Source organism: Furipterus horrens, unplaced genomic scaffold (assembly GCF_987537825.1).
Source record: "Furipterus horrens unplaced genomic scaffold, mFurHor1.1.pri manual_scaffold_10, whole genome shotgun sequence".
Taxonomy (NCBI): Eukaryota; Metazoa; Chordata; class Mammalia; order Chiroptera; family Furipteridae; genus Furipterus; species Furipterus horrens.
Window position 1 is genome coordinate 83,219,423 of NW_028327180.1, and position 15,665 is coordinate 83,235,087.

The 15,665-nt window shown below is 53.8% G+C and overlaps 2 protein-coding genes across 2 annotated transcripts in view; one reads left to right on the plus strand and one right to left on the minus strand.

Annotated features, from left to right (window-relative positions):
* The first annotated feature begins 247 nt into the window (after positions 1-247).
* GPX3 (glutathione peroxidase 3) lies at positions 248-8,197 on the plus strand. Its single transcript, XM_090288435.1, has 5 exons — positions 248-415; positions 4,895-5,048; positions 6,158-6,275; positions 6,664-6,763; positions 7,163-8,197. Exons 1-5 carry the CDS (start codon positions 332-334, stop codon positions 7,382-7,384), a joined length of 678 nt encoding a protein of 225 aa, XP_090144561.1. The 5' UTR covers positions 248-331; the 3' UTR covers positions 7,385-8,197.
* Positions 8,198-9,373: 1,176 nt separating this feature from the next.
* TNIP1 (TNFAIP3 interacting protein 1) overlaps positions 9,374-15,665 on the minus strand; it is a 40,863-nt gene continuing 34,571 nt past the window's right edge. The window contains exons 13-18 of the mRNA XM_090288436.1: positions 14,505-14,633; positions 12,818-12,943; positions 12,243-12,308; positions 11,614-11,805; positions 10,078-10,168; positions 9,374-9,478 (exon numbers count right to left, since the gene is read on the minus strand). Of these exons, the coding sequence (XP_090144562.1) occupies positions 9,444-9,478; positions 10,078-10,168; positions 11,614-11,805; positions 12,243-12,308; positions 12,818-12,943; positions 14,505-14,633 (639 nt within the window). The 3' untranslated portion in view covers positions 9,374-9,443. The remainder of the gene's footprint in view (positions 9,479-10,077; positions 10,169-11,613; positions 11,806-12,242; positions 12,309-12,817; positions 12,944-14,504; positions 14,634-15,665) is intronic.

Consider the following 15,665-nt stretch of genomic DNA (forward strand, 5'->3'; position numbering starts at 1 on the left):
TGCTGGAGGGCACTGTGCCTGCCGCCTCCTGCACTTTAGAGCCAAAAGAAGAGGGGGCCACCTCCCAGGTGCACAGGGACCTGGCTCCCACTTCTCTGCCGGGACTTGCTGATGTCACTGTCGCCTGGGCCAGGAGAGGGGGAGAAGCGGGTAAACCGTGCCCGCCCCTGAAATGCCAGCCGCCCTGCTATTGGCTACAAGCAGGGCGGCCGAGGATTGGTCATCACGGAGGGCTTGAAAAGTGGCTTAGAGCGCTGGACACCTCAGTCGGACGGGAGCCCGGGATCAGGCAGCGTCTCCGGCGAGCCCGAGACGCGCGCCCCCAGCCACCATGGCCAGGCTGCTCCCGGCATCCTGCCTTTTGTCCCTGCTCCTGGCGGGCTTCGTCCCGAGCTGGGGGCAGGAGAAGTCGAAGGTGAGTGAGCCTCTGGGGTGGGGGATCGGGGAACACGCGGAGCCCTCAGGTGCCCATCTCTCCGTGGCAAGGCACTCCCCCTTCCCAGGCTCCCCTCCAGAAGGGCCATACCTGGGTGAGAGGGATGCCCTATACTCTGGTTGCCTCCCTCTCCTGCGCCAGGATCCCTACCCCCAGGCACTCAGTCTCCTCGCTGTCCCATCTGTGGGTGGCCTGGGAGCCCCGGGTGGGCAGGGTGAGTAGGGGAGAAAAATCCCTCTCCTCAAGCTCGCAATTTCTTTCCCTTGGCTACCTTGGGGTCGCCTTGCTACATCCATGCCACCTCTGGACCTGGGGGTGTGGTCACAGAAAATGGCCTAGAGCCTTGGCACCTGGTTGGCGGCAAGGTTTCCAGAGAGACTGACAGGTCCCAGGGGTAAGGGAGGGAGAATCGCAGCTGGGTGGTCCCGTTTTGAAGAATTGCCTTGGGGGTTCTTCTAGACCAAAAATAAACAAACGCAGGTAGAAACGCACTTGAATTGGGGCATTGGTAGAAGAGGCAGAGATCTGTGACAGAAAGAGGTCTGGACTGGACATGCACAGCACCCAGGACCTTGACTAGACCCCTGCTCCTTTCTGGGACTGTTTCTCCATCTTCAGGAGGTGTGTGGGGGCTGGGGAACAGTAGCACAATGAAGCCCATGATTTCAGAAGGGATGCTTGGAGGAGCTGCAAAATCCACACGTTGTTCTCTGTGTTCTCTGAAGGGTTCCCTGCTCTGAGGCAGCCTCCCAACCCACCACCCACTGCCCACAGTGACATGAGCGCATCTGGTGGTTGGAGCAAGCTGGGGACGCCAGCTCAACAGGAGAAGCAGAACTCTCCTGAGCCTTGGCCTATCCCCAGCAGGCTGTGTGACCCTTAGCTGGACCAGGGTGACCTAGCATGCCTGTCTCCTTGGATTTTATATGCCAAGGTAGGCCCTGTAGACTTCTCTTCCTCAGGGTAGGGAGGCAGAAACCTGGTATAGGGATAGACCCGAAGAGAGAGATTTCCCTCCCCAACCTACACACACACACACACACACACACATGCATGCACGCATGCACGCACACACCACGCTTGCATAAGCTTAAGAGAAGCTTTGAGCCTCTGGGTTTCTAATATTTTCTGGGTCTTTATTCTGAGATCTTCAGAGTTTATGATTCTGTTTCTAAACTTTTATCCGCTGCTTAGGAAGCCCATTCCAAGCACAGGGTTCCTTCTCTTTCTATCCTGTCCTGTCCTCAGCCTAAATCCCATTCAGTGTGTCCCCCGTTGGGGTCAGCCTAGAGACTACATGGCTACCAAGCCACCGCCTCCAAGCCTCCTCCTTTATATCCAGCCCTGTTCATAACCCCCAACTCAAACAGCATTTTCCAGGGCAGGGATGGGGCTGATTTCAAGATTAGGGTGTAGAGTTGAGGTGGGAACAGACCATGCACAGGTCCTATAACCTCAGGTTCGGGAGAGCCAGAGAAAGGAAGATTGGGCCCTGCCTCAGGAAGGCTGGAGGTGAGAACATGGACCCTGTGAATAACTCATCATTGCTGTCTTTTCTCAGAAGGATCTGGGGAGGAATAGATGGATTCAGAGAGCAGGATGAGTATGGTCTAGAAAAATATTAGGGTAAGGTATGATTATATCAGATGCTACAAGCTAGGACTTGCTGGCTAATGAGTTTGAGCATCCCATCTCTCCTCCCAGGTCCTTAGAGAGTTGAGATGTCATTACCCTGGTTCTAGGACTCAAACACTTACCTCACTCCTACTCCAGGGCCAAGAGGTGGCCATGTGGAGCACGGGATGGACCAAAGATGATGGTCCCAAAGAGCTGTTTGTTCCTCCCAATTCAAAAGCATGGGCTAGAGAACAAAGGGAATGCCCTTCCCTTGCTGTGTCTCCTCTCCAGTCCAGCTTTAGGCTGCCCAGGCTCCCTGTCCTTGCTCTACAAAAGGACTGCGCAGAAGCTGGAGACAGTAACAACTGCCGACGTGCAGGGGATCCTAGTAACCGCTGGTTTCTAGGTGACTAAGCCAGGCAGAGAATCATGGAACCACAGGCTGAACTGCGCTGAAGGGCCCGCAAGACAGCACTGAATCTGAACCTGTCTCAGAATGGGGGAGGGGGGAAAGGAGTGGCCTGGAGCTCGCGCCTCCAGCCCCCTAGTCGTCATCCTTTCACAGCACTGCACTGATGGGAGTGGTAAGACAGGAGAGGAGAAAGACACAAGACCTGCAGCCCAAGCTAGCCAGGGTCCTGACTGCGTCCCCACCCTCCTCCCACTATTGCCATCAGAACTCAGTCCTGTCTTGTCCAACTGGGGGAGGATTGAGGCACTCCCGCTGCCTCTCTCCTCTGTCTTCTCTGGCCTCCGGTTGAAGGTGCAGAGCTCTGGGGTTCCATGGGCCCAGAAGAGGGACGGGCTCATGTAAGAACTAGGCTGCACTGGTGAGTGCGAACCATGGCTTCACTGACCCTGGGCTACCCTCTAATCACCCACTGGTCTGGTCTCTCTTGCTGGAGACACCCTACCGGTGCATCATCCTCTTCATACTGGCCGGGGAACATCTGACAGTATGTGGGACCAACAGGGCCCTTTGCCCTAGCTGCAGGCAGAATAATCACTATCCCTTGATATGAGGATTTCTTTCCGAGAGGCATTCAAGACAGGTTAACCTGCTGACAGATTCTCACAGCCATTTTGGGAGGCTCAGAGAGAGCAACTTGCCCAGCGCTACACAGCCAGCAGACTAAAATAAAACCTAATGAGAGGAGATTCCCCTTGCCCCACCCCCACCCTGCAACGGTGCCCAGAAGTTGATCCGCCTGTTGTTTACAAGCTTTCATTATTTGGACAACCTCTTGGCTTTTTCCCCTCTCCATGTCCCAGAGTTTGTTTTCCGATGAGGGCGGAGCGGAGGCGGTGCAGAGGTGTGCGGGAGGCCTTGCCTTCTGGCTGCTAGACCTCTGTGGCCAGCCGGGATGTGTTCGTTGTGCCCTTTGTTGTTTGTATTTTAAGTGGAACTGATCCTAGCTGGGGCCAAGGAGGCCCTGGGGCCGGAGGAATGTTGGGCTTAGGTCTAGGGCCTGCCTTTAGCACCCACCACGTTACGGGGCATGGAATATTAGACACATGTAAAGCAGGGAATTTGCACCGAAGCCAAGAGACCTTGTGGCTGTCAGGGGATGGAGGGACCCAGCCTCACCTGGCTCAGCAGGCCTGTGGTGTCTTCAAGGCAGAGGTGGCTTTTCTTCACCCTCCTGGAGCCACGCCCTGCCAGCTCAGATGGCTCCCTTCACCCAGCTGAGCCAAGGTACTTCACCTTAACAGCACGTCTTCCAGGACTGATGGGAAGAGAGGGCGTGGATTTGCTTCTGAATCTCCAATCACCTGTCTCCATTTCTCACGGTTAGTTTGTATTCCCACTTCCCATAGGTGGTCAGGGCCAGAAAGCACCTTAGAGAGTCCCCGATACAATAGCGGCAAGCTCTTTTCTTTCCCATCACTACCAGCTCCCCTGCTGATTGTGTTATTAATGCCATGACAGCCTTTCAAGAGTAGACTCAGATTTTTGTAATCTGGGCCATAAATGAGGAAGGGGCAGAGCGGAGTCAAATGTGATCCGCTTGCTAGCAGTAATCCCACTGATACGATGCTGTCAAGCCACCATGGTTGGGAATAGCTGGTCCAGGTCAAGGTTCCCATTTTGTAAAAGGAAACTGAGGCCTTAGAGAAGAGAAAGAGCCAGTCCAGGACCACACAGGGAGCGTGGCAGAGCTGGATGCGGAATCCAGGTCCACCAACTCGCAGTCCATTGTTCTGTCCCTGCTTGTCCTGGAGCAGCAGTTGGGCAGAGAGGAAGGCATAAGGGTCATCGTCCCAACTGCTCACTTACAGGGACATCTAATACACGTGAGGTGCTGTGCTTTACCCTCATCCTCACGGCAGGCCTTTCCCCATTCCTGCTCCTACTCCTACATCCCTGTAACAGCCTCAGCGTTCCAGTTCTCCAGGTTTGGAATCTCTGAATCACCCCTTTCCATACCGCCACATCCTTCTTTCTGCTCAGGCAGGTCTTCCTTTACAATGGTTTGGTTCAGGCCTTCATAGTCGCTTGCCCCGATTATCGCAGCAGCCACCCAACCAGTCTCCATCACCCATCCAGTAACGCGGCCACCGGTATCAGCGCAGTCTCCCTCAGGGCCTGCTAAGCATTTGTAAGAGGACATGGGCTGTGAAGTCATGGTTATAGTAAGTCATTCTCTGGGTTTCCACAGCGCTCCCCAGCACACTAAGTGCCGTCACAATCAGTACCTTGAACAAGGAATTAGGAGACCTCGGTTCTGGTTTAGCTCCAAAGCTTGGAGCAGTCTTGGGACCTTTTAGGATGTTCATCATGGAGATATCCCAGTTCCCTCCCAGCTCTCACCGCTCCCTGGCCCTGCTCTTCTGTTGCAGACGGACTGCTATGCTGACGTGAGCGGCACCATCTTCGAGTACGGAGCCCTCACCCTCAATGGGGAGGAGTACGTCCCCTTCAAGCAGTATGCTGGCAAATATGTCCTCTTTGTCAACGTGGCCAGCTACTGAGGCCTGACAGGCCAGTATGTTGGTAAGAGCCCACCCCTTTGCTTTATTTGGGGCCGTTTCTGCCAGTTGGGAATATTTCAATCACTTTTCTGGTGCAAGGGGGAGAAGGGGTGACAGTGGATCATGAGGCTCCGAACTGTGTATCCCAATTCTGTGTTCCACGGTTTTGGGAGAATGGTGATCTAAGCCTGAGATGATTGCCTTGGACACGTTCTAGAAGGCTCCCTGTTATCCTCCTCATGCCCAGGCACCTCACCTACCCTAAAAGCAGAGGGATGGAGGAGGCTGGGTTTGTACCTAAAGTGTCCTTCCACTGGAGTAAGAAATGGTACTTTGTCACCTGCCCTCAGCTCCACTGCCCTCAGCACTTCCCTCGGCCCCTATCTGGAAGGCAGGCAATGGGGTCAAGGCCATTTCACCCAGGTTTTGTGATCTCTAGTGTCCCCGCTCCTTTCTTTTTAGCTGGGGCAGAGTATAGAGGGATCAGGAAGGAAAGCGCCCTGGGGTTGAAGAGTGAGCCGTGAGGGGCTGGAAGAAGACAAGGCAACCTGAGTTCTGCCTGGCAATTACGGGCAAATTCCTGCAAGTGGACTGTTGGGCTGGAGAGCTCAGTGGTCTGGGAGTGCTCTGTCTAGAATGCCTCTGTCGGACCCCTGAATCAGAGCAGCGTGTTTGTGCAGATGGGTTGGTACTGGCCTTGTATAGGAGGTCAGGGGACCACTGAGGGAGCTGGGCCAGGGCCTTCCTCAGATCCCTGAATCCCAGAGTTTAGGGGGGGTTGTGAGGGGCCCCTTACCCTCAGGGAAGTCCTCTGCCTTCTCCCAGGGATGAATAGTTTTTGCTCCAGGAAATTCAAATCTGAGAGTCCTGAGGGAGCCTGGCCCAGGTGGTGGGTTTGACAGTGGGTGGGTGACCGACTCCTTCCCTTCTTTCCCCCTCAAACCTCCAACCCATCCAGCTTAGTCAGGCGGATAGGCTCGAACCCCAGCACTGACACACTCACTGAGTAATCTTGGGCAACTCCCGTGGCAGGCCCCAGTGATTTCAACTGGACATGGGCAGGCAGGTGGTGGTGCGATAAGGCAGGGCTCTTTGCCAGGTTCCTCAGTCTCTGCTCTCTCCCTGGCCCAGAACTGAATGCACTACAGGAGGAGCTGGCACCATTCGGTCTGGTCATTCTGGGGTTCCCCTGCAACCAATTCGGACAACAGGAGCCAGGAGAGAACTCGGAGATCCTACCAAGCCTCAAGTGAGTGCTCCTCCAGCACAGCCACATGTCCCAGCCCAGGCATCTCTTGCATCAGCCCCCCAAGAACTCTCCCTTTCCAGGAACCCCATTTAATGATGAGAGGAGGGGACAGGAGAGGGACAGGGGCAGGAATGACTGGCTGTGAGAGCATGATGGGGGAAGGAGGGTGCAGGTGGGGGGAGGGGTTACTAAGAAGGTCCTGAACTGGAAAGACTACAGACCTACATCATGCCTATGCCCAGTCAATATTCAATGGCTCCCACTGCTCCCTACTATGGAATCCAATCCAGATTCTGAACACCCCCTGCCCAGTTCTGTCCCTTCCTCCCATTTCTGAGCCCTGTACCCAGCCACCTCCTTGGGATCCACCTAAGAACATTTCTTGTAGGCATGTCCGGCCAGGTGGTGGCTTCGTCCCCAATTTCCCACTCTTTGAGAAAGGAGATGTGAATGGGGAGAAAGAGCAAAAGATCTACACGTTCCTGAAGGTGAGTGCACAGCCACCTCTGGGGGAGCGGCTCTGCCCAGCTGCCATTGGCTCTGGACAGGGCCGCAGCGCTCTGGGCTCCAGCCATGCAGAGACAAGGCCCGTGCCACCCTGCCTGCTCTCAGGCTCTCCGGGAACTTCTTGGCATCTATCGTCCCAACTAGAGGGCTTTGCACACCCTGGGATCTCATCAGCCCATCTTACAAATAAGGCCCAGGTAGGGCTCAGATGGGACAAGTTAAAGGTCTCACAAAACTGCTAAAGCCAAAGATGGTTCTGAGACCCAATCTTTGACCTCCCCAACTGATGCTCCTTTCTCTGCATCAGGCTATTTGCCTGCCCTGGGGAGGAAGGTGGAAGGGGATTGAAGCAGGGTTAACATTACTCATCCCTGTTCCAGAACTCCTGTCCTCCCACCTCGGAGCTCCTGGGCTCATCTCACCGCCTCTTCTGGGAACCCATGAAGATCCATGACATCCGCTGGAACTTTGAGAAGTTCCTGGTGGGGCCAGACGGTAAACCCATCATGCGCTGGTACCACCGGACCACGGTCAGCAACGTCAAGACAGACATCCTGGCCTACATGAGGCAGAAGGCAGCCCAGGAGATCAGGGGGAAGTAATCGAAGCCTGCCCCCATGCCCCCACCCCACATCCACCATGCAGGGCCAGGGAGGGACTGTTCAGGAAGGAAACTATTTCTCCAGCCACACCACACTCCCACCATAGACCCCTTCCTATTATACAAGTCCCCAGCCTGACACACAAGTGTGCATACAATTATGTGTTCGTATGGCTGTGCATGTGGGTGTTTGCCCACATGCCTACAGGTGTGTGACCATGTATGTGAACGCACCCACATGTACAGCTGCATGTGTCTACCTGCATCAATACCCAGGAATGTGTGCCAATGTGTGCCCACAGCTGTGTGCAGTGGAGAGTGCTAGAGAATAACACCCCTTTCTCTCCAATTCTCTGCTCTAGTGATAACAATTCACCTTCAGCTTAGCCCAAAGAAAAACCCAGCTCTAGATCCAATTATTCTGCTCTACCTGGACCTCAGCTTTGGGGCCAGCATTTCCCACTGCCTCTAAATACGACCACTGAAGTGCCCAGAAGTTTCCCCTCTCCCTCCTGAAGGGCCCTCCCAGGCCCCCTACCCCACCCCATAGTGCTCCCTGAGCAGCCAAGGCAGACGTGAGAGCAAGGGCTACGTCCCCATCAGGAGTGGTGTCTCCATGAAGGAGGGGCCCGAAGCCCTTGCGGGCGGACCTCCCCTGAGCCTGTCTGAAGGGCCAGCCCTTAGTGCATTCAGGCTGAAGCCCACAGGCAGGGATGCCACCCCTGCTACTTCAGAGGATGTGCCCTCACCCCTCACCCTAACCCATTGGCACTGGACTCGCCCCTGTATGCCCAGTAAAGGCCTTTCTGCAGCAGCTGAGCCTACTGTGTGCTTCCTCAATGGGCCGCCACAGCCGGGATGAGGGGGTGGGGGGCAGGCAGGAGGAAAGATATGAAGGGAGTGCTTCAGGCCCTTGCTTTCTGGTTTACGCCTAGGCCCACTCTGCTGCTCTCACTCAGCCTTTGGAGTTTATAAAACACCTGTTCTCATTTCCTCCCCAATTCTCCAAGGCGGCGAGGGCTGAGATGAGGTGTTCCATGTGCAGGTGAGGAAACTGAGGTGTACCGAAGGCCCAGGCCTTGCACATGGTCTCCTGATGAATGAGGTGCAGGGCTGGAATTTAAACCCAGGTCACCTGACTCCCAATCCAGGCTCCTTCCACTGCCCCTGGATGCCCTGCTCTCCAGGGGGCTCTGAACAGGACCCCAGGGGATATCAGCCAAGACTAATGGTGATGCTCTCGGGAGACTGGGGGAACAGTACAGAGGGCAGGGACTGACGAGGAGGGGAACACTAGCCGGGATATAAAAACACCAGTCAAAGAATCTTCCATTTGATTTATGTCCTAGATTCGTGCAAAGAGCTGCCCGGGGATGGACAGCCACCCCAGTCCGAGCCTCCAGCACCACAAGCCTTCAGCGGTGGGGCACAGGGCCTGGCAGCCTCAGGCTGGGGCCCCTGGCCCCTGTGGCCGGCATGATCTTCATTCCAGGCTGCAGTGGCGCCAGCAAGGCTGCCGTGGGTGGGGGCAGAAGGCCCCGTAGCAGAACAGCTTGTCGTAATCTTCTGTCCTCAGATGCAAACCTACTCTTCCCACAGCTCCTCACAGAGGGGAAGAAATGCACGTGGTCTAGGTCTGCTACTACAGAGCTGGAAGCAAAAGTCAGACACACACATGTACTGAATGCAGTCCCCAGAGGGGTTGACCCGCTTCTGGGGAAGTTTTGAAAGAAAGGAGTCTCAGCTGCACTCCACTTTTGAGATTGACATTCCTTGGCGGATTCCACAAATGATGGCAGGTCCTCTCTCCACTTGGGAGCAGGATAGCGAGTTTTTTCTGGTCATGCCAAAGGAAGGGCCCAGCTGGAAGCCTTCTGGGTAGACCCTTCCCAGTCTGTAAACAGTTCAGGTTGGAGCCTGGGGCACAAGCTGGTGGCCCATCTCAGCTTCCTGTCTGGCCAACACTGGCCACCCAGAGCACGTGACCTCTGGTTTTTTCAGTAACCTGAGGTCTGCTGGCTCTGCAAGATGAAGGTGGAGCCAAGTGCCGTAACCTGGTCTCACTGAGGCCCCTGGTGGTCATGTTTTGTGGAGTCTAAATAAACAAAAATTTTGAGGACTTAAAGATGAGGTAGTACAGTAGGTTTCAAAGTCCTGTGGAAACCAATACAGTAACAGTGAAAATAACAGCTAGAGTTATTGAGTATTACTGAGTGCCAGGCCCTGGGCTAAGTACCTGAGGTACGTTCATCACTCCGTCCATTCGGTTCAGCCCTATGAAGCCAGCAGATTACTACTACCCCTTTAGGGAGGAGGGAGCTGGGGCACAGAGAGGTTTTAAAAAACCAGTCCGAAGTCCCAGTTCTAGAATGTCAGTCTGACTGCAGATCCCAGAAGTGGGGTGTTCTGGAGAAGGGGACAGCCCTGCCCACTTGGCCACCCTCTGCCCTTCGTCAGAGCAGCCTCTGAGGGGCCCACACAGCCTCCAGGGCTCCATGCGGAATGTGAGAAAAGGACTGAGTGGCCCTGTGCCTCCTCCCAACCACTAACCCCTCCAACCACACTCCCGCCAAGCCACCTGCAGCCTCTGCTTGCGCACCTGTGAAGGGCATGCTGCCTCCTGGCAGAGCCTGCTCTGTTTCTGCACAGCTGAGACCCTTCCAAAACTCCTCTGTACCAGGGGATCATGCTTACCTGGTTCTGTGGGCCTAGCTGTCGGCGAGTCCATCACTTGGGAGGACTGATTGTGCATCCCTCCACAGGGTGGCCGCCAGGTGTAATCTGGCTGCAATGAGACGGTACTTAGTAATCAATAACCACACTTGAAAATTACAGTAGCAGCTATCACGCCAAAACAGTACTAAATAGGTATTCATCGAGTATATAGTTGTCCCTTGGTATCCTCGAGGGATTGGTTCCAGGACCCCTTCAAGGATACCAAAATCAACAGATCCAAGTCCCTTCTACAGAATGTTGTAGTATTTGCATGTAACCTACACATATCCTCCAATATACTCTAAATTATCTCTGGATTACTTATTATTAATACAATGTAAATGCTAGATAAATAATGGTTATACTGTATTGTTTTGGGGATAATGACAAGAAAAAAAAGTCTGTACATGCTCAGAAGAGACACAATCATTGTAGGCCTAACTACATAGTATATGTCAGCAATCTCGTAACATTTCTTTCCAACTATTTTCTTTTTTATTGAATTTATCGGGGTGACACCGGTTAATAAAGTTATACATGTTTCAGGTGTACAATCCTACAATACATCATCTTTATATTGTATTGTGTTCATTACCCCAGGTCAAGTCTCCTTCCATCACCATTTAGCCCCCATACCCTCTTCTACCTCCCTGAATATTTACAATTCACAGTTGATCGGACCCATGGGTGTGGAACCAGTGGATATGGAGGGCCGACTATAATCGAATCCATACAACAATCCAGGTTGTCCTCCCCATATTACAGGTTAGGAAACTGAGGCTCAGAGGGGTTAAGTAACTTTTTAAAGGTCATCCGTCTAGGAAAGTGGTCAAACCTCTGTCTGAATCCAGGTCTCCATTACCCCAGAGTCAATCTCTTAAGCCCTACACTATATTCCAGTGTTTAAAGATGTGTGTCAAGAATGGCCACAGGGAGAGAAGCTGGAAGAAAGGCTGGGCAGGAAGCTGCTGTCATTGTCCCTGTGAGAGTGGCAATGCCTGCTGGGGAGCTGTGGCGGAGGGACTGGAGAGGGTAGGACAGGTGACAGCAGCTCTTCGGATAAAGAATGATGGGCAAGGAAAAGAAAAGAAAGCAAATTAGAGAGAAAACTGAAAGGAAATTGAAAAAGAAAAGAGAAGGAAGAGGAAACGGGAAGGGAGAGAACGCGTGGTGAGGATCTGCGCTAACTGCCTACATGTGGAGGTTGTAAGAAAAAGTCAAACCCAGATGCCGATACCCTGGCCTGGGTGGTCAGAGGGAGCCCTCCTTGCTGCCCTGCCCTCTTTCTCAGCCTTTCCTGTCTGATGCCAGTGACCCCGAGCAGCTCTGGACGGGACAGTGCCGCCCCTGGGGGAGCAGGCCAGAGCCGGGCCCGGGACAGCCGCCCGCACACAGGTGCCGCTAGGAGGGGGTCCAAGCTGGAGCTTCCGACGCCTTCCCTTGACCTTGCCCTCTGGAAAGTGTCTGCAGTGGCCTGTGTGTGTGTCCTGGAGTGAAGGAGGGGTGCAGACTCACCAGATGGAAGAGGCGTGAGTTGGGGTGTAGCGGTGGGTGCTCCATGGGCACTGGGGGCGCGAGGTACCGGATCTTGGGCCGGTCCTCAAAGCCGCAGTGCGGCGGCATGGCTGGCACGGGCGGGTGGGCATACGGGCAGGCCGCGCAGACGTGCTCCGGGTGGGGCTCCATGTGGTAGCGCTCTGCCGAGGCCTGCGAGGAAGGCTGAGGTCTGGCTCTGGCCTGTGCAGCCTGTCACAGGCCATCCCCAGTGACACCGATCTCATGCCAGGCTCTAGAATTTTAGTTCTCTGAAGGCTGGCACATGGGCCCGGCACGCTGGCACACAGGCATCGGACACTGGTACACGGGCCAGGAAGGCTGGCACATGGGCCCGGCACGCTGGCACACAGGCATCGGACACTGGTACACGGACCAGGAAGGCTGGCACATGGGCATGGAATATCAACAGTGATGACAGCTGATGTGACCCGAGTACTTACTGCACCCCAAATACTGTTCTAAGTGCTCCACCTGCGCTACCTCATTAGTTAGCTGGGCACCTGAACAAACGCTGCCTCTCCCCGCAGACTGTAGCTCCCTGATGGTCAGGCAAGGAAAGTGCTGCTTCCTCCCGTAAGCCCCCTCACCTTTGCCTTCCTCTTCTGCTGTTTAAGGGCTTCTTTCGCCTTCTCTTCATCTTTGAATGCTTTTAGCTAAGAAAATAAAGGAGAAAGAGATGGTGGTTGGCTCAGTGCTTCCTGGCCAAGCCTGGACCCAGGGCTTAAGCAGCCCCAGGGTTGACCAGCAGATGCACAGGGCCACCAGTGTGGCCCAGCCCCGGGGAAGGGCCCTGTGGGGCAGAGCACAGCCCAGGCCAGTGGCCACAGGTAAGGCCTGTTCGAACACAGGTCGGAAGGGTTCCAATGAGCTCACTGCTCCTGCGCTTCCATATTAACATTTTTAAGTCAGTGCCAGACAGTGGGGGACTCAGGGCCAGTCCCTAAATTTGCTCTTTAAAGGCCTCAAGAGTGATAGCGGTAAGTCCAAGCCAGAGGTCAGAGTGGGGGTGGGGTGCCTTTCTGAGGTACACAGAAACCTGGTAGCAGAGCTGGAAGGAGAAGCAGTGACTCCTGACATCAGTCTCACCGTGGACCCTCCAATCCATGCCCCCCACCCCACAAAGACAGGCCAGCGGCCCCGTCCTCGGGCCAACTCTTCTCACCTGGGCATTCGACAGGGTGACCTGGGCCTGCAGTTTCCCCACCTGCTTCTTCAGCTCCTCCTTCTCCTCATTCATGCGCTCCCGATCGCTGCGCTCCCGCTGGAAGTCCTCCTCAAAGATCTTCACCTGTGGGGGCAGGGAGGGGCGAGGAGGGCCAAGGTAAGGGAGGAGGGGCAGCAGAACGCAGGCCTGTTGCTGGGAGTCACAGACATCAGAGCTGGTGTCACCCCATCCTGACAGCCCCCATAGGGAGGGGAACAGCTACACCTCCAGTCCCACCCCCAACTTCAAATAGAGAGTAGTTCTGGATCCCTCAATTTTATATTCTGGTCTTCATTGAAATAAGGGATCTATGGCCATTGGCCAGTCCAACCCTTTCACTCTGTTTTGGCCCCAGAGGTGGAGGCCATGGGACAGAGTGTGGATGGGAGACCCTCCGAGAGCAGAAAGCCTACAAAACTCTGCCAAGGCTCCAGGGTGCCTGACAGGGAAGGGGCTGGGATGGGGCTCTGTCTCTGCACCTGCAGATTCAAATCCTTACTGGCTCCAGATGACTTAGAAGCATCTACAGCATGGCACCACAAAGAGACACACAGGACAGCTACGACCTTTTCAATCACCTTTAAAACTTCCCGCATCCCTCAAGAAGAAAGTCTCCATTTTATGCTAGTAGGTCTTTAATGCCTTTCTAGTATGTGTTAATTTCCCTTAAATGATGGGAAAGAGGACTCAAGTTCAGCGTCTTCATCAGATAAGAGTATCCAGCTGGAGTTTAATAACATTTTTGCTTTTACCATATTTCTTACAGTGACTTTTTATTTATGCAAATAATAAACAGGTTTTCCTATTTATAACAGTGATATAAAGCTCCCTTCTAATTACACTTATTGAAAGTAATTTATTCTTAAAATCGTTGGCAGCCGTCTGTCTCGAGAGACGATGGTGTAGCTTCTTAAGAGTCTATCTGCACCGCCGAGAATGGCTGTGCAGTCCGACTCGGGAGTGACACGGTATCTGTCTCCTCCCGTGTTGAATCGACATCTTGTGATGACGCTGAAGTGTCCTCTCCAGTGAAGCTGAAGCTACAGAGCCTGGGCAGGGTGATATGGAGGGTCTGCTGTTGCCCATGCAGCAGACCCCCCCTCTCTTCGCAGCTGAAGGGTCCAAGGGAAAGACGGAGTCAATACAGCTTGGCTTCAGGTGCGCCGCAGGAGTTGCCGGTGTTGACTACAATGTCGAACCGCCTTAGGGACTCCGGCTCCGGATTTTCTGTCAGGGTTTACTCCCTTAGCCTTTCCCCTGAAGAGGTATGCCGCAAGGCAGCGGAGGTTTTTTGGAGTCAGAGTTTTCCTTCTCTGATGTGCCCTGACTGGAAGATCGAACCAGCGACACTTAGCTCGCAGGCCGACGCTCAATCCACTGAGCCAAACCAGCCAAGGGCATTATTCTTAAAATACTAGGTAAATAATGGCACAGTTGCGGTATAGAGATGGCTAAATCCTAGAGGTGGCGAAGGAATGACCCAATTAGGGACATACTGCTAGAAAGGATAAACCTATAACCAGACCGGGGTCCTGGCCATTGGCCAGCAAGTGGACCATTAATTATAGCTTCCACATGATTCCTAGCCCCTCCTGGGTGCTCAGGAATGCTCCAGCTCCCACTGGCCTCCTCCCCTCAGGCTCACCTGCTGTTTCAGCAATTCGTTCTGCGTGACCAGCTCCTGTTTTCTGAGGAGGCCTCCAGCTCCCTCAGGGTTCCCAAAGGCTGTTGGAGATGATGGGGAAGCCTGGATGCTCAGTGCCTCCTCTAGGGCCTGCAATCAGGAAGAGAGGAGATGAGCCCATCAGCAGAATTCCTGAAAGTTAGACCCCATTGGTGGGGTCAACCTCAGAGACCTGCTTCTTGATAACAATGATAATAATAATAACAACCACCAGTACTATTTTATAAATGCTACCTCATGTATTAACACTATACACATATCATTTCACTAAATCCTCTCCACAGTCCTGGGGAAAAAAGAATATCATCCCCATTTTAAAGATGTGAAAACTAAGGTTCAGAGACCTGAAATGATTTGTCCAAAGCCACACAGCTAGTAAGTAGCAAAGTAGGGATTCAAATCCAGCATGTGCTGTTAACCAGCAGCCTAAACTGGGGTCTTCATGTAGAAGGGAAAACTTCCCTTTCCCTGAGCAGGTGTGGCTGAATCCCAGCACCCATACCTAGAAGGAATATTAAGTCCTTTGGGGACCTTCAGTCTCCTCGACCACTGCCCTGTCCTGCCCTGAGATTCTTCAGCTTCTACAACCCATTCCCACCAAGCCAACCCTTCCACCCTCAATTCTTCTGAAATTAGATTAGACTGGATTTTAATTTCAACTTGCTCACATCTTAAAAGGTTTCTACTAACTGGTTTTCTCCTTCAACACTGTTAACATGTTACTCGAGACCTTTGGAACAGCCTCAAGACTGGCCACCCTCATCACCACCTGAACTTCAGCCCCCTGGACGGCAGGGCCTCTGCTCACCATAGCATAGTGAGCATAGCCCACGGTGCCTCCCGGGATGACAATGGAGATAAAGGACACCTTCCTCAACTTGGACCTGGGCCCCCACTTGGTCTCTTTTGACACCCCCGGGAACACAAGGAAACAGCTGAGCCAAGAATCAATTCAGGAGGCTGATGAGAGGCTATGGCCCCCCTTCTCTCCTACTCCATCGGCCCCATTTTTTAGCTGAGAAGACAGAGGTCCAGGGACAGGGAGAGCCTTGCACCAGCCACCCACACTGTGTCTCTGTCCCCAGCTAAGCCGAGGAGATCTGGAGGGCAATGATTCTGCCT